Below are 18,550 nucleotides of genomic sequence, written 5' to 3'. Positions count from 1 at the left end.
GGGTTTATCAGTGAGTTTCGTCAGGTGTTTTCTTCCGGCTCTTCACCTATTCTGTTCTTTCCTTCTGTGTCCCCAGGTCTGCAGGAGGCAGCTCGGCGGTGTGTGGCGGTGCCCGAGCGCGGAGCTGGTGCGGGTCCGTGGGTGCGGGGGGTGCGCGGGAGCCCCGCGGGCTGGTCCCGGTCCCGCTCCCGCTCCCGGCCCCGCTCCCGCTCCCGCTCCCGCTCCCGGTCCCGGTCCCGGTCCCGGTCCCGCTCCCGGTCCCGGTCCCGGTCTCTGCCGCCGTCGGGCTCGCAGCTGCGGGCAGCGGGCGCCCACCCAGCCGCAGAACCATGTTCTACTTCCACTGCCCCCCGCAGCTAGAGGGTGAGTGCTGTCGCACAGAGATGTGTGAGTGCAAGAGCTGAACTTGTTGGGGTCTGTGGGCGGGGGGTGCTCTGGGGACGGAGGGACAAACTGTGACCGAACTTGCGCCGCGACGGTCGCGAACAGATACGTGCTGGGATAAGATGCAAATTTATAGAGACAACTAGATAGCATCCTTTTCCTTAAGAAAATACAACCCTATCCCTCTCTCCCATCCTAGCTCTTCCCTCTTGTCATAGAAAGGAAAGAAGGATTGCAAGACTTTTTTTTTTTTTTTTTTTTTTTTTTTTTTTAATTTGATTCCTGCTGGAAAGGGCTTGGTTTTAAACCCCCACCCCTGTCATTTTGCCACCTGCCTCCCCTCTGTGGATAGCGATCCCGCAGTTGAGCCTCAGGCGAAGAGAGAGATGCTTTTCTCCCCTCCCTGCACAGATGTTGGTGTCATGGCTGTAATCGGGACACTTTCAGGACTTGGTCACGCCTCTTCCCTCTAGCCAAAGGGACCGCATAAATCTTTAATGCTATTTTGCAAACATTCTGTGGGAGGATGGGGAAAAATGAGGTACGAGAGAAGAAAAAAAAAAAAAGGAAAATAATATTTGAGAGGACGTTTTTCTTTGTTTTATTGGTCAGAGACGTTTTAATTTTTACTACTATTATTGTCGTTGTGATGTCATTTTTTAAAAACTGGCAGCTTTCAGGATTTCCCCGTGTTACCCAGCCCCGCAGATGCCCAGGGCCGTGTGTCCCCGCTCTCTCTGGCTCTGCTCGCAGTGCGTGGAGCATCCCGGAGCCCCCGGCGGGGTGTCCGGCCGTGCCCGCTCACTGACGGCGGGGAGAGCACCCGGGCCCCCAAAACCCCCGGGCCGGCCACCCCGCTCCTGGCACGGGTCACCCGGACAGAAAGGGGCTTTCCCTGGAAGTGCTCCAGCGGTTTCATCCCGCTCCGGGGGAGGGTCAGCCCCTCGTTAAGCTCGGCTTCCGAGGGTCAGCCGACCCCAGCCGGGCTGTGCATCCCCAAAGTTTCCTCCGGGCGGGACAGGGGAGCCGGGCTGGGCAGGACGAGTGCGAGAGTCCCTCCCGCTGGTGCCACCGCGCTCGGAGGCGGCTTTGTTTGCTAGTTTTTGGCAGACAGCTTGGGAAACGTGCTCTTGTTTTTGCTTGTTTGCTTGTTTGTTGGCTGAGCGTTTGTTTCTCCAGTGGCGGAGCGGGGCCGGTGCCTGTGTCCGGCGGCCCGAGACGGGGAGAGCCCCCAGGCTGGAGCCTCTCCCGGCTTGGGCAGCAGCAGGGCGGGGGAAGGGGCGATCTGTCCTGCCAAAGGGTGAAAACAGCTTTGGGCACCACGAGTGAAAAAAATAAAATTAAAAAGTACACCTCCGTCCAAACCCTCCCACCCATCAGCAAACCAAAGAAGAGGAAACAGAAGCGCTCTGTTCGGCCAGCGTTGGGGCAGGCAGGGAGTGCCGCGGGGAAGAGACCGCGTTCTGGGGGTCACAGGGACGGTGTTTTATTCTCTGATGAGCCTCTCCCAGGCTCACATGTGCGAGCAGAGGCTCGGGGCCGTGTTTATCTTCCAAATGACGCCGCAAGATGAGCGGTGACCTCCAGCCCATGTACCCCAGAGCGCTCCAGGGGCAGGTTTGAGAGTGGAGTTACAGGGACACTCAGCAGCGCTTCTGGGGGCTCGGGTACTTTTCTGTTCCTTGAGGGTTTATTTTGGATTGGTTTTGTGGGTTTTGGTTTGTTTTTTTTTTCTTTTTTTTCTTTCTTTTTTTTTTTTTTTTCTTTTTTTTTTTTTGGTTTGGGGTTGGTTTTTGTTGTTTGGGTTTTTTATTTTTACTTTGGTTTGAGTGGGTTTTTTGGTCTGTTTTGTTTTGTTTGTGGTTTTTGTAGCCTGTTTGGTCAGCGAACAGAAAGGGAGTGACACATTTCAACACGAGCACGCACGGATGATGTGTGACTGGGTCTGCTCCCTGGAACGTGGTTGGCATCCCGGTGGGCACCCATCTGCCCTCTCCCGACCTCTGCCTGGGGACAAGCCCCGGTGCCCAGGGCGGCCTCCTCCAGCCCCGTACCGACCCCCGGCGGTTCAGCCTGGCCGGGCCGCTGTGCTGTGCTGGGCGGCACCGAGCTCCCGTTCCGCCCCAAAGCCCGGGCGAGCAGACGGGGCCGGTTCGGAGGGGTGCGTGGGGAGGAACCTGCCGGCGGCCCCGCTGCCTCCTGTCCCGGCACGGCTCCCTCGGCAGCCGGGCAGCGCCTTGGCGAGCTGCCGGCCGCACGCCTAGGCCAAAGCTTTGTCCCTTTAAAGCACGGGTGGCCCGAGAAATGTTGTTTCCCGGGCTGGGGTGAGCTCCGGGCGGCAGAACCGCGCGGTGCCGGGAGCCGGGGAGACCGCAGCGCCCGGGGCCGAGGAGATGGGGCAGCACTGCCCGCCCTGTGCCCTGTGCTCCAGAACAAGGGGAGATGGGGCAGCACTGCCCGCCCTGTGCCCTGTGCCCTAGAGCACAGTGAAGATGGGGCAGCACTGCCCGCCCTGTGCCCTGTGCCCTAGAGCACAGTGAAGATGGGGCAGCACTGCCCGCCCTGTGCCCTGTGCCCTAGAGCACAGCAGAGATGGGGCAGCACTGCCCGCCCTGTGCCCTGTGCCCCAGAGCTCAGCGGAGATGGGGCAGCACTGCCCGCCCTGTGCCCTGTGTCCTGTGCCCTGTGCCCTGTGCCCCTGAGCACAGCAGAGATGGGGCAGCACTGCCCGCCCTGTGCCCTGTGCCCTGTGCCCCAGAGCTCAGCGGAGATGGGGCAGCACTGCCCTGTGCCCTGTGCCCCAGAGCACAGCGGAGATGGGGCAGCACTGCCCTGTGCCCTGTGCCCCAGAGCTCAGCGGAGATGGGGCAGCACTGCCCTGTGCCCTGTGCCCCAGAGCACAGCGGAGATGGGGCAGCACTGCCCTGTGCCCTGTGCCCTGTGCCCTGTGCCCTAGAGCACAGCAGAAATGGGGCAGCACTGCCCTCCCTGTGCCCTGTGCCCCGGGCCCTGCGGCCCCTGACGCTGCTCTCCGTGCCCCGCAGGCGCTGCCCCCTTTGGAGGTCACTCCGCCGGCGACTTCGATGACGGGTTCCTGCGGAGGAAGCAGCGCCGCAACCGCACCACCTTCACCTTGCAGCAGGTGAGAGCCCGCTCCTCTCTGCCCCGGCCTCTGCATCCACGGCCCCTGCTTGTCTGCTCCCTGCCTGCTCCCTGCCTGCTCCAGCCTCCTTCCCGCATGTCCCGTGCCATCCCAGCCCCATCCTGCCTGCCCCGCTGCCTCAGTGACCCCTTTTCCTCATCCATGCCTGGCAGACACCCCCGTGGGGCAGCCAAATCCCTCATGGTTCCCTCACGGATCTCTGCTCTCCTTCCCTCCATCAGCTCGAGGCCCTGGAAGCTGTTTTTGCTCAAACCCACTACCCAGATGTGTTCACTCGTGAAGAGCTGGCTCTGAAAATCAACCTCACAGAGGCCAGGGTGCAGGTAAACATCCTGGGGAATTACTTAACTCGGATATTCAAACTGGCAAACTTTTTTTAATTTTTTTTTTCTTATTTGACATCATGACTGCAGAGTGCACATTTGGCCAAAGAACGCAAATGAAGACGATCTGTCATTTTCATGATGCACTTTAATAACATCAACATAATGTGGAATATTAGATTAGGTTGATTAATCGGTCATTCATAATTAACTAGTGATAATGTTCTACACTAATTTGTCCGCGTCTCCAAGGTACTAAATTACATCAATGCACATCCATTTCCTTGCTTTTGGAGGGGGGGCGTGGTGCAGAGAAAAGAGCTGAGACGTGATTCTCCAAAGCAGCCGTGGCCATGTCGAGCAGGGGGTTAGTCAGCTGCAGGGAGCCAGGAACAAAGCTGCTGCACCTCTTCAACTTCTCTCCCTTTTGCCTTCCATCTGAGCACTTCATGCAGCTAGAGACCCTGCAGAGCAATTCCCACACCGTTATTATGATCCAATAAATACCACTGGCCATGATTATTCTTTCCACAGCCACGCTTTTCCAGCCCTTCCTTTCTTCCTTCTCCTCACCTTTTTACTTTTTTTTCCTTTTTTTCCCCATGTGTTTGTTTTTGTTACCCAGTCCATATGTATGTGTACATGCTCTTCTAAGAGAAGCAGTCCTGCAGTTGTCAGAGATGGATCCCTGTAACTCTTCAGGCATCCACCACAGAGTTGCAAATCGTTTTTTGAACACGATTATGCATTCATTTTTATTTATGGGGCTTTTCTGCACGCTGTTCTTCTATTTTTTTTTTATTTAGGTGCTTGGGGTTAAAACTATGCAAAGATCTAATTGTAGGAAATATAATAGCTTGCCTTTTGTTCCCTAGGGTCATGTTAGTATCTCTTAAAACCCAATGGCTGAAGAGAGATAATGGAATTCACCACAGTAAATTGGGGATTGTAAACAAATTATTTCTCCTATAATCAGATTATGTGATCCTGATTATTAAATCTGAACATGAATCATTGGTCATATGCGGACAAATTAAACTGATTATTATTTGGAAATGAAAATCTCCTTTTACCACTGCATTGTAGGTACTGGCTTAAAAAAATAATAAAAAATGCCATTTTGGCTATTGGTGCCTAAAGACTGAACTGCAAATTGAGATAAATGGGACAATTATCGAGCATTCAGAAGTGGAAGATCATAACTTCTTCCTGAAAGGTGCAAGGGTGAGATAGGGGTGGTGACAATTAGATTGCTGAGGACTGGTGTTTAGCCTTGTTGTTGGCTATTATGCAAACAGACAATAGATGCAAGCATTTGTTTAGCCTGCTTTCATGCAGGGACATGGGGAAACACAGAGGATGGGAGATATGTTTACATTTATACCCCTTGCTCATTCAAATATGATTAATGTGCTATAAAGCAGAGTCTTAATCGAAGATGATGTTGTCAAACAATAACTAAATAGGGAAATAAACGACTTCATCATGCTCTTTCCTCAGAAGCAGGCGAACTGTCAGTGCAAAGTCATTAAAATATGATAATGAAAAATAGCTCAATTAAATATTGTTATAGCTGTGACCTTCATTCAATTAAGACACAAGAAAGTGTCTGCATTTTGCTTTGCATTTAACTGCTCTAAATTTAGAATATAGATAAAATCATTATTCAATGTTTGCTGATACATGCAATTAAAAGGCAGCTAACTAAAATGGAATTGGAGAAGGAGAATAATAATAATAATAACAATCTCGCCTATACTTGAATTCATATAATAACATGTGGATTTCCTGATCTCAAAAGATGCTTGGCATTTTCAAATCAAACATGGTGCTTTCAGCATATCAGCTCCAAGGTTAATAAAAATTTTTTTTTTTTTACTAATAGTCAGGTGATAAAATTAAGAATACGAATATTTGTTTTGCATGTGGGGAAAAAAATTATTGAACTGCAGAATGATGTTCCAAAATTAGTACCTATCAGCTTTTGAGTCCTCTGAAAGCAGACTGGACATGGAGGAAGAGGAGCCAGTCAGAAATTGGGCTGGATAAGATGGCCAGATACACACCTTTTCATTCCTAACCTCTCTGATTCTAGCAGCAGCTGATGTAAAGACATAAATGTTTTCATCAGAATGTTTAGATACGTATTTAATACCATGTCTGTAAAAAAGCTTTTAGATGTGTTAAAGAAATCAGTGAGAATTAATGTGTCTGTAAAGGCATGTGATGAAATGGTTTGCTAACAGGCACAGTAGTATCAAAACTATTGCTTTTAAAATTTTTGTTGTGACATGCCTTTTGAATGTCTTTAGACATTTCTGGCTTGTTTTCCAGAGGCAGAAATATTACAGATACAAATGTAATCCTAAAACTCAACTAGAATAGCAATGGGGATACAAAATAAGAGGAAGATTTAGTCAAGGTACTAAATGCCAGAGTAACAATTTACAATCTCCTTTCTTCACACTTGGCTAAGCATGATTTTCACCTAGGATTGCTCTCCTGCTCCAGGTGTGGTTCCAAAATCGGAGGGCTAAATGGAGAAAAACAGAGAGGGGTGCTTCAGACCAAGAGGGCTCTAAGGAAACCATGGCTGAGGTGGCACCTCCTGCAAGGAATTTAAATTCCCCTTCTCCAGCAGATCAAACCAGGAATAAAAAAGAGGGTCTGGAGATCCAGCAAAGGTAAGAGTAATACATGATATCAGCTGCCTGCCTGTCTGTGGGGCAAGAATGTCTCATATGTGTGTTTGTGCATACAGATTTGCTGCTATGCCTTGACTACAGGTATCATCTTTGGAAAATGAGGTGTTTCTTGTGCAATCCACTGTTACCTGTGGAGGTGCTGAGGAGCTGTTGGCTGTGGGATTCTGATGTTGTCCCACCTGGGCCAAATCTTGTGTGCTGAGACACCAATGTGTTTGTGTGCATGCAGAAATGGAATCTGCTGGTTCTGGTTTTGTAAGGAAGTTGTTTTCTTTTTCTCCATCAGCCTGAGTCGAGCAGTGGGTCCTACAGGACCTTTCTTCCCTTCCTGCCTGCCAGGGACTCTTCTCAACACAGCCACCTATGCACAAGCTTTATCCCACGTCGCCTCTCTAAAAGGTAAGTTACTTAACTTAGGGGTAAGCTCAAAGAGCATCCCTTTCAAGGTAGGTGGCATGGTCCCACTGCCCTCTGTGAGGAAACCTTTGGGAAATGGCAGATCCCTCTTTCTGTTTGACTGGCAGCATTTGCACTGGCTGATGTACCTAAGTGAGTCTCCTGTTGTATCTTGTAGCATCATTTGTGGCAAAACTCCTTCATTGTACTCTGACAGCTACTTTTTGTGAGGTCAGGGTTTCTCTGAAGGAGTAAGACAGGTAGGGTTTGCTCCTTGAGAGATTTTGTTGTATATGTTATTTTTTTAAGAGTTAAATTTATTCTAATAAATTAGTTATATACATCCTTTTGCATTATGTAGTACCTGGCACCATTACTGATGCCTCATCCGCTCTTTGCATGTGGTTTCCTTTGCAGTGCATCTCTGCACAATCCAAACCTTTCTCTTCTTGAACAGTAGGTCCCCTCTGAGAACTTGAATAAAGCATGTTCCTGGGGACAGGGGAGGATATAAAGTAATTCCTCATGACCTGGGATCCAGGCTTCAGGAAGGGTACATCCAATGTCTATGTACTTTCAGTTTCCAAAAAGCAGCAGTATGCATCTTTTAAAAATAAATTACCTACTCATCCATTAGCTGTTCTTAGTCTAACAATTTATAAGACTAAGGGTGTAAGCAGAATGAATTCAATTTATAGATTTATAGGATGCAAAGCCTCATAGCAGTGCCAAGTACAAAGAGGCACATACATTTACTCAGTGTCCCAATGTGCTGCAATAACTTAGGAGGAAAGTTGCTCACCTTAAAGACCCCCCACTATAAAGAAAAATGTCCTCTAATACATCTCACTATATTCTCTGGCATGCCTCATGCTCCCTGTATTCCCAGTTAAATCAGCACTGCCAAGGTATATTCCTGAAGCACATGTTTGGAATTCCTGAGTGTGTGTTAAGTTCAATGTCCTGCCCCATGCAACCCCTTCCCTCCTGTCTTTTACAAAAAGCTGAAGCCAGACACTCCACACAGTTACTGCTCTTTTGGTAGGTGTGGGACCTGAAATTTTGAATCACACACAGGTGTGACCTGAACACTAAAAGGCTCATTGTCACCTGTAAGCAGGCAGCAGCTGTTTGGAGTGTCTGACTCCTCTTGATCTCTGCCTTGTGAAGTCTTGGGGCTGGTGAATTTTCACTTTTTCCATGAAGCAGGAAAAGCCTTTCTGGAGTAAATACAGCTGAAATCTTTCAAGCAAGAAAATTGTTCACTGATAAATGTAGTCCCAGACAGGTTGAAAAGTGTGGAAAAAGGATTGTGTTCAGTGAATAATTTAAATGGAAATAAGGGGGTTTTGTCCTTAAAATTTACGTTCAAGCATTTTCAAAACTAAATGCATCAATATGTGTTCTCAGTTGCTTCATGTTTACATGTTGCTACGTTTTAATAAAAAATTACCCAAATAAACAAAAGCCAAGCAAAATGAAATTAAAAAAAGATTTAAAAATTGTCATGAGGGGTTGGTGTTTTTAGTTGGTTGGGTTTTGTTTGTTTTGTGTTAGGCTTTCTTGGTTTTTTGTTTTTGTTTTTGTTTTTTTGCTTGTTTGTTTTTATTTTTATTTATTTGGAAGACTTCCTGACACTCTTTTCTTTGATTTTACAACTTAGCCAATAAATTGAGAAACTAATAATTGGCTCTTTTTTTTGCTTGATTGAAGTTTTACAACCTAGGGGCAGAAAAAGTTCTATTCCTGAATCTTTTATAGATATTAAATAGTCTTAGCCCAGACTAAGAGATGGTGTCCCTGAAAAACTGGTCAAAAACATAAATAGGAATTATTTATTTATACAGTTTGTATAGGAATGGTCATCTATCACATGCCTACGTATTGTCTTGGTGAATAATGTCAGTTATACATGCAGTTAATTTCTGAAATGTCAGTTTTGTATTTCCTGCCTGGCACTAGAAATCATCAGGTACATGCAAGAGGACTGGGATAAAGTAGTGTATTTTGGTTTTATGAAATCCAGTTGCAGATTTGTGCATCTGCCTTTCCATCTAGCAGGAGCTGCCTGTGCCTGTCAGTGTATTGCTATCCTTGCAAGGAGCTGTTAGTCTGAGCTGCTGCTTTGAGGGGAGCTCTTTTTTTATTCCTGCCAGCTCTGCTGCTAAGTCTTAGTAATGTCAAATTTTGGCTTTGGGGTTACAGGGGAAGAACTTATTGCTATATGAGGGACCAAGTCTGATATATACAAGCAGAGAATAATTGTAGCATCTTTCTTGTGGTATTGATATATGGAGCATTGTGTCCTCCTTCCTTGGCTCATCTCCACAAGTTCCTCTTTCTCCATTTCTCCAGGATAAATTCACTTGGGCTGAGGTAGGGCTGTGCACAGCAGCCACTGAGCTTTGATCCTGTTAACTGGTCATATGCTCAGTTCAGTTTGTTTGACTTTCCCTTTTCATTTCTGTTTGAGACAGGAGCTGTGTGCATGTGGGTAATAGTGTATGTCCTTATACATCTTAATAAAGGGACCTAAGCTTCTCCCTTGAAAATCTAGTTGCATTTTGCTGCAGAAATTATGCCACAACCCCGCCACAGTCAGTCTGGAGGCACAGGACTTTATGTCACAGAAATCCCATAAAACTCATCACAGGGCATAAAGTTATGAGCTGCTTGTTTTTTTGATTGCTTGGATAAGGGAAAATCTAGCAAGTAGAAAGGTTTTCCAAAATTTTGCAAGTTTTATTGAAGAATGAAATGACTGAGAGGTCTTCCCAGTATTTGTCTTGTGTGAGCCACACTTTGAAATTACCAGGAATTCTCTGTGCTTTTGAAAGCAAAATAGTTGTTCCAGAATCAAAGCATTATTTTGCTACAAAAGGATGCATGACCCTGCTTTCTTTTATGCAAGTGTCAAGCCAAATGCAGCTCCTCTATGTGGATCTTGTAAATAGATATGTATTCCCACCATTGGGAGAATGATCCTAGCCAGTAAAGGGAATCACATTCTTCAGTGCAGCCATAAGAGCTGCCTGCAAAAAAATGAGCACTCTCAGCACACCAGGTTCTACTAGGAAGTGTAGGTTGTTTTCTTATTCTTTTGAGGAGACAAGATGTGCCTTGTTGGACTTGTGAGCCAACACTTCGCTGGTGTCAGTGAAAAATATTTGACTGATGCTTTAGAAGGAGACAATTAAAATCAATACAGTGAACAACAAGTGATGATGGTGATGTTAATTAATAATTATTTTATGCTCTCAGGGATCATTTTCATTCTGTCATCTGAGAGTTCTCCATCTTTAGTAAAAAACCTAATATCTCTCTGACTCTGCTTGGCTCCAGACCCAGGTTTCCAAAGCTACGTAAAGTGCTTAGACCACAAGGTTCTGGGGTCTAATTCATAGTATAAAGATGCAATAGGTGAGGGTGAAGTTGGTCTACAAGAGACAGGAAATCTCAAGACAGCCTTGTCTGAGGCAGGGACTAAACCTGCAACTTTGCACCATGAGATGCTCGTTAAGCTTGACTCATGTGGCTCTGGACCCCACCTGTGCCACTTCCAGGATATGGGGATGTGGTTGGAGCATGAGCCCAGGTCTGCTCTGATGAATGAGTAGAAAGTTATTTTCCCTAGGCACTATGCCCCATGAACTCTGCTGTCTCTGAGACAGATTTTTTTTCCATCAAAGGGAGGATATTTGCACCACAGAATATTCTGTTAATAAAATGGGCTGGCTATACCATGCAAAGAAACTGTTATTCAGAATATAAACTTTTCCAGAGAAGAGTGTATTATCACTGCACAGTTTTTCTCTGTTTCTATCAAATATTCTCTGTTCAGTAATACAACAGACCTTTTCCTGCCTCCTCTCTCTGTAGTTTAGCACACTGGGGGCTGTACTCAGTAGCAAGCATCTTTTAACTACTGTATCATCTGCCTATGTACTATTCTGTCAGGAAATACAATTCCTCATTTGAAAAATTAGCACAAGGTCGTAATTTCTGGGGTGTACAGTGTTTCCTACTTCAGGGGCTTAGTGCTTCACCACTGGCCATACTCAGGAAAAGGTTGACTCACAGAAATGAAATTTCTGATGTTCATTACTCTCTGAAATTGCCCTGATTTGACAACTATGCTACTTCATTGTGGTGACTTCGACAGTTCCATGATCTTCCAAGATGAAACACTTACTGTAAGCTAGGCATCTGCAGTCCATTTAGTAGATTTAATTGCAGACCTCAAAGATGAAGGGAAAATACTTGTTTTATTTATGGGCTGTATAACTATAGAGTCATCTGGAGAAGCTAGTGTTCTGTGCAGAGAGAGACCTCAAAGTACCTCCTTAATGGATGACAGCATGAATGCAATTCATTAATGCAGAAGATGTTATTAATGGGTGTAAACAAGAATCTCCGTTTTCCAGCGGATGTGTTCTACCATTCTGGTGGCTGAGGCCAAGAGTGTGTCTGTTACGTTCCGCTGAAATTTCCCCAGACCCCATGATGAGTGAAGTGCATGAGGAGAGAAATAATTACACTTGCCAGGGAATTACTTTCATAATTCACCCACAGCTCCGCTCTGTGCAAGTTATAGCTCAGTTGGTTTTCACGGCACCTCCACAGCACTGATGGAGAAGCACGATTGCATTACACCACCCAAATGGGTACTGCAGGGCACTCTTGATTAGGCTCCTTTATGGTTTGCTGCTACTGTGGCTGCTGTTCATATTAGGGAGGCTTAATTGCAGTATCCAGAAAAAAACCTAAAACATAACTAGACCTGCCCGTCCATTACATTTCAATTTCTGTTATGGAAAGATGAAGGGAATTTGCCCAGTTCCATTGGGCAATTCCCCTTGCCAACCCTATGAAGGAAGTGTTCAAGGACTCACTTGAACACTCACCCTTGAATTGGTATTTACTGAATTGAAGCTCCACTGTTTACCGTAAGACAGGGGAATGGGAAAAAAACTCCTTTATTTTCAGGGTCATTCTTGATTATGGATTTGCTGACTTTCTCATGTAACATAGCCAATATATTAAGTGGGTTTGTTTGGCATTTTTCCTAGTTTATCTGCCACTCTGACTTCAGAGAATCTGAAACATTTCTTTAGTTTGCTGCAGATGGGCACACCTTGAGAAAATTACTTTGATTCCCATATCAAAAGTCCCCAGTTCTAGCACCGCCCTACCTCACAGGTAGAGATTTTTGATCTTTTTCACAAATACTAGGAAATGCACAAGTACTTGGAGCCCTAAGAGCCATGGGTAGGAAATGGGTGCTGTCTTGTTCCTCTGGGACAAATCTTGATTAGGTAAGTGGACCTCAGCTGGGCAGGGGTCCCTGTTGATGAGATTGCCAAGCTGATGGTATTCAAAGGACTGATTCTGTTCTCACAGCTTTTTTGTGGGCTTTGCTGCCAGCCTTCCTGCCTTAACAGGCAATTCCTGGCTTCTGATTTTTTTTTTTTTTTTTTGTTTTTGGAGAGTACTCTTGGCACAAATAAAGGAGGATGAAATCCTCAGGTTCCAGTGTTGAGTTATTTAGACAAAAGGGCTTCTGATGATAGAGCAACTGAGCCAGACCATCTGCTTTTTGTTGTTTCCACTGGACATATAAGCCAAGGTGATGTGAAATTACAACATTTGGACTCTGCTGTCACCTCTGAAGTGCTTTTCCAGCCTCTGGGCAGCACAGGGTACCTCCCATATTTAACTAGTTTCTTGGTAGAAGGAGAAACCATTTAGTATAATTCCAACAGCATTGAGGCTACCCCAGATTAAACTGGGACCATCTGATGCTTCTCCATTTCAGGCAGTGACTTAATGCCTTTCTTTTTCTGAACTTCCTGATTCAGAGCTCAAGAAGATTTGGATAAAGCCACTTTTGTGTTTCCTGCTTTTGACTTAGGCTTTAATAGACAGAATGTTGGTGTCATCTGTGAAGTTCAAGAGGGAGCTCCCTTTGAATCAGCTCCCACTGGTAATCAACACTATGAGCTTGAGGTTGCTGTTTACCTTCCAACCCTTATGAAAGGGATTAGAGCTGAAGAAAACCAATGTGACAGCTATGAGAAGATAACAATAATTAAATCAAACATAATATTTTCTCTGAAAACTAAACAGCATGCCTTGATATATGAGGATTTTAAAAGGGATTTTTTCTCTCCTTCCCTCCATGTCAGGTTGTCATTCAGCTGTCCATATCAAGTGCTGATATGCACAAATAATAAAAGAGGAAGGGAATGTGGGGTTTCCCTTTTGGAAAGACTACCTATTAAATTCTTTAAGCCCTCGACTTGAAATACAAAATACATGTTTAAAAATTTATATTGATGTTTATGTATCACCACTTCTATCTCTCTCTTCCCACCTGAAACTGAACCATGGAACTGCACAAAGAGTCCACAACGAAAAATGTAGATCAAATATTGTTACAATTTAAATGTGATGTTGGCAGAGACAAGACAAAACTAATTTAATTTTTCCTGTCAGTCTCTGTAGTAGATCAATTAAACTGCCAAGTGGATCAAATATTTCAGACTGTATTTATTACATTAAGTATTTATGTTCAGGTTGGGCATTTAAAGTATGAGCTCATATAGGAATAGAAGGAGGTTCAGATCAATCCAGCAGAATTTGCTGTAAGTTAATGGAAATCTAATTGTGTATTTTAATTTTGTGTATAGGAGGCAGTAAGTTCCTGAAAGAAAGCAAAAACAGTACCCTGTCTGTACTGCAGCAACTTGATACAAATCCTGTTAAGCTAATCTCAGATACGTTGGTGGGAGCTGGATCAAGATCTAGGGCTAACTGCTACCCTCACTCACTTTGATGGGAGCTGCATGCCTGAAGTGCTCTGGAGATTCAAAATAAGTAGGGACAATTCCTTCCTTTCCCACTGTGGGCTCAGGGCTACTGCAACAAGATGTTAAAAACCACTGCTGCCTGCTATATATGGATGCCTCTTTCCTGGTCAGCGTGACTTTTCTGGAGATTGTGGGCCGAGTGAGGGGCAGGTGGGGACCTTGGACTCCTGAGTGTCCCATTGTTGGTCTTGGCTTTGTGCTGGCAAAGTCCAGTGCATTTCACTGGACTCATTACCTGCAGATTCAGATGACTGTAAGGTAGAGTCCACTTTCTTTACAACATACATTAAAAAGGAACAGGGCTAAATCCTATTCTCCTCTATTCTAGCTGGACCCTGGAGCAAATGATGCTTTTTATTTTACGTTTTTTTTACATGTGTGAGCTGTTTGCAAGTATTTTAACCTCAGTGGAAATGAAAGGAATGGTTTATGGGTGAATTATTGCTAGAGATAGCTTAGTTTCCACCACAGGTAACTGCACCCTCAGGTTGCAGAGCCAGTAGGTAATATCAGGGCTAATTATTAAGCAAAGAGCTTAGGCTGGTACTGAATACTGATAAATATTTTATTCCTCTAACAACGGAATGAAAAGTATTCTTAGGGGATGGAGTCAATTCCTGCTTTTTTGAAAAGGGGAAGACTGCTTTCCACTCCTTCCCATCTCCTACTGAGCAGTGTCTGTGCCCAGTCCTGCATTAGGCACTGCAGACCAGCCCTCCCCTCAGTCTGAGAGCTGAACAGCTGTGTCTGAAAGCCTTATCCAGTTTGTGCTAGAAAGCAGCACTGCAAAGGCAGCTGATGCTCCTGCAGGCCTCCTGGCTCCTGTCTCTGAGCAGAACCTGAAGATGTGGGACTTGGTGCAAAAGACCTGCTGCAAACTGCAGGGCTTGTCCTCCCTCTCATTAAAACAGTAGCTGTGATTCTACAGGGCAAGAAATAACTTTGTGAGCATGGCTGGTGGTGGCAAAAACTGTAAGTTGCGTTACTGAGTAGATATTGTTGTAAACCCTCCTTCTGACCTGCTCAAAACAGCTACAGAATTGACGACTGAACTTCCTAGAGCTAAAAGCAAAAGAAGCAGAGATTTTAGTCAAGTGCTGAAACTTGCTTGTGCTTAAATGCCTGGACCCATGAAAACGTTGGTCTGTTGATCATATGCTTTATAAGAGAAGTATTACAAGAGAAAAGGGTTCTTTCCATTTATATAAATAAGCTGTCCTTAGTAGACACTGTTTTTTGAAATACAAAGAATACTTTTTCCTGAATGTTACTGCAACAACAAATCTCTGACAATTGCTGTGTTGTCTTGCCAACATCTTGGAAACAAACAACTGGCTGCCTTCATTCCTAGCAGATGGGTGCTGACCCGTTGCTACCAAGAACAGAAGTGTAAAACTCTGTAGGTTATTAGTTCCATCACTTAGTCATGAGCCATTTAACTCAAATATTAACTGCAGAAATTAAAGCAAGTCCTTGGCTTGGAAAGATCAGGGGAAGATAGTGCATTGTGTCAGGATGTGTATGGCTGGGCTGTTTCTTGTTGAAAGGTAGTATATCAGCAAAAGACAGGCTTTAGCCAGGGGTGTACATGAGGATGTGGAGCTGGTGTGGCCTCCAAAACCCCTGGAAAAATGGTGGCTAATAGTGTCTGGCTTTTTAACCAGAGAGTAAATTCAAGAAGTAGCTCAGCCATCCCATCCTGCCTCCCCATCCTATTCCTCTCACTCATTTTCCACCTTTCAATAGATGCCTCTAAGCTGGGTACCAGTGTGGCTTTTTTGGATGAATTCCATGTCCTGCCCAGTGATCAACCTACACTTGCAGGTGTGCTTGTTAGGGAGCTGGCCCAAGCTCCAGCATTATCAAACAGAAACCAGAGGAACAGCCTGGAAGGCAGCTGGTGGAGTGAGGACTGCCTCTGTCAGTGGGTTGCAGGGAAGATTTTGGCTTCAAGAGAGGGGAATCACTTCATCAGCTCTCCAGTGTTTTTTTGGCTATTTGGAACAGCCTTGTGACTCAAATGACAGGGTAGAGATGCTCTGGCCCATCTCTCCTGATGGGACTCTTAAGCTGTATCACAACAACAATTTTAGGTAGCCTTGGCTCACTTCTGGAGGCTGTTCTCTTTGAGGTGTTACCCTTAAGCAGCACGGATATTGAGTGGGTAAAGGCAGAACAGACTCTTGCCTTTTAGACATGGTGCCAGTAGTTGGCAGGGGCCAAGGAGAAGTATCTCATTTTACAGTGTGATCGAGAAGGTCATCATAACAAGTGGAATGTTTTCACCCTTCTCTCTGCTGTAATCTTTCAGGATAAGAGAAAAAGATAAGTGACAGGTCCCCTGCACTCATTCACCAGATGGTCAAGCTCAGCGTACAGGTGGAGGGCAGGGGATATCTCCAGCATGGAACTGATGGCAGCCACACAATAGCAGCTTGATATGAGCGGAGGGAATGAGCTGAGCCCTGCTTATGAGGAAACCTCATGTGTGATCTGAACTTCACTTCCCACTTCTGTCTCTACTTCCCTCTCGCACTCTGTCTGTCACCCTGGATGACTCACAGGGTAAGATCCTTTCTACAGAAGGATCAGCAGAGCAGGAGATGGGTTCTCTAGCCCTGGGGATGCAGAGGACACCTGTGTATTCCCTAGAGGTCAATGCACCCACTGAAGGTCACCCCGTGTCTCCTCCTCAGACTGACCATGGCGGGAGCAGCCGGTGTCCACGGCCTCGCCCAGCAGTGACGGTGCCTTGTCTGCTTCCTCCGCAGGGAGCCCTCTGTGCTCGTGCTGCGTTCCCGACGCCGTGGGCCTGTCCTTCCTGCCGCCCTACGGCTGCCAGAGCACGCGCACGGCCAGCGTGGCCGCGCTGCGCATGAAGGCGCGCGAGCACTCGGAGGCCGTGCTGCAGTCCGCCAACCTGCTGCCCGCCGCCGGCAGCCCCCCGCCCAACAAGGAGCAGCCGTCTTCTCCAGCCCAGGAGCACGTGGAAGGGGAGAAGAGTGTATGAGCCCGGGCAGAGCGGGGACCCAGAACTGCGGCACGGCCCTGAGCCTGGGCGGAGCGGGGACCCAGAACTGCAGCACGGCCCGGGCAGAGAGGGGACCCAGAACTGCAGCACAGCCCTCATGTGTGCCCGTATGGGCCTGGGCAGAGCGGGGACCCAGAACTGTGGTGTGACCCTCACGGGTGCCTGTATGAGCCCGGGCAGAGCAGGGACCCAGAACTGCAGCGTGGCCCTCACGGGTGTCTGTATGAGCCCGGGCAGAGCAGGGACCCAGAGCTGCGGTGTGGCCCTCAGGGGTGCCCGTATGGGCCCGGGCGGAGCAGGGACCCAGAACTGCAGCGCGGCCCTGAGCCCGGGCAGAGCGGGGACCCAGAACTGCGGCACGGCCCTCAGGGGTGCCAGGGACCCGCGCGGCTCAGCGGCCTCTTGGCTCCTTCCTGCACCCTCGCTTTTCTTGTGTCGCTGTCGGTTCGTTGCCCTGATTTATCAGCGCTATGTGTTTGGAAACGTTGGTGAAACTGTTTTTATCCCCTCCCTGCCTCATACATCCCAGAGACACCTTTCAAGGCCCAGGATCCTGGCTCGCTCCTGTGCATCTCCACTTCCCATCCTGCGTGAAATGGATGGCTGGAAGCAGCATGTCGCCTCCAGACGTGAGTTCTGGGGCAAGAGATCCACCCAGGCACCAGTTGCTCCAACACTCACAACGGAGGGGAAGGTATATCCCAATTCGGCCTGCTGTTTCCTGAAGGCATTTGACTTCGACCAAACCTATCCCAGGCAATCCAGGTGTAAGAGAAGCAGAAAATAGAACAAAACTTTTCATAACTTTTTTCTTTTTTTTCCCCTTTTCTCTGGAAGTGAAGCTTCCCATGGAGTAGATTACTGGGAAACTGCTGAGATAAATTTACTTGTGACTAAAATCCTCGCACTAGCTTCTGTGTGAACATTACTCTTGCCATTCCCTGGGTTAGACATGAAAGACACATGACTTCAGAGTGGCATTCAGTAATGCTGGTATTGAATGGAGAGTGAATTGTCTCTAGATTTGCACAAAGCTGGGGGTATTTTGACATCACTATCTTGGAAAAAGAGACTGGAAGACAAAAATAATCTTTCATTGCAAGACTGCAAATATGTTTTTCCATGTTTTATGTTTAATAAAGAGGAAATAAAGCTTGGAAGGATGTTCCTTTATGCCATCCAAATTTAGACTATTCTATTTACTGAAAGCTTGGCATAGTGAATCTAGATATGAAAAGATATTAATTATTATAGATTTGGAACAGTGCAAAAGAGATATTGATGCCTTAGTAAATTCAGTCTAATCTCTCACCCAAACCTCCCCAAAGCAAAGCAGACTAAGATCTGAAGAGCAGACATTTTAATCTGGGGTGCCTCACATTTTTTCATGCACATGTGGGTTTAAACTTAGTGGCATGGACTTCAATTTTCCAGGTGCTGTCTGCAGATTCCTTAGGTGTGTCCATAAGTGCCCCTGGAGAACGGGCTGAAAGCACTTTTCTGAGAGTTTGATCAAGTGGCTAGTGGAAGGATTCCTGTCACCTCTGACCCTGCACACTGTGCTGAGGACCCCCTGAAATGTGCTGAGCACATACCTTTACACAGGGTTTGTCTGCTGTTCACAGGATCCAGGTTTGGGAATGTGCTTGGATAGGCAGTCCTGAGTAAGGCTGGCAGCA

At 46.5% G+C, this 18,550-nt stretch overlaps 1 protein-coding gene across 1 annotated transcript; it reads left to right on the top strand.

The window, feature by feature from the left end:
• The first annotated feature begins 329 nt into the window (after positions 1-329).
• On the top strand, positions 330-18,022 carry DRGX (dorsal root ganglia homeobox). The gene is made up of 6 exons (XM_056495128.1): positions 330-363; positions 3,429-3,526; positions 3,769-3,870; positions 6,382-6,554; positions 6,862-6,974; positions 16,612-18,022. Exons 1-6 carry the CDS (start codon positions 330-332, stop codon positions 16,848-16,850), a joined length of 759 nt encoding a protein of 252 aa, XP_056351103.1. The 3' UTR covers positions 16,851-18,022.
• Positions 18,023-18,550: the final 528 nt, after the last annotated feature.

This window comes from Oenanthe melanoleuca, chromosome 6 (assembly GCF_029582105.1).
Source record: "Oenanthe melanoleuca isolate GR-GAL-2019-014 chromosome 6, OMel1.0, whole genome shotgun sequence".
NCBI classification, from domain to species: Eukaryota; Metazoa; Chordata; class Aves; order Passeriformes; family Muscicapidae; genus Oenanthe; species Oenanthe melanoleuca.
This window is presented reverse-complemented; position numbering and strand designations above follow the sequence as displayed.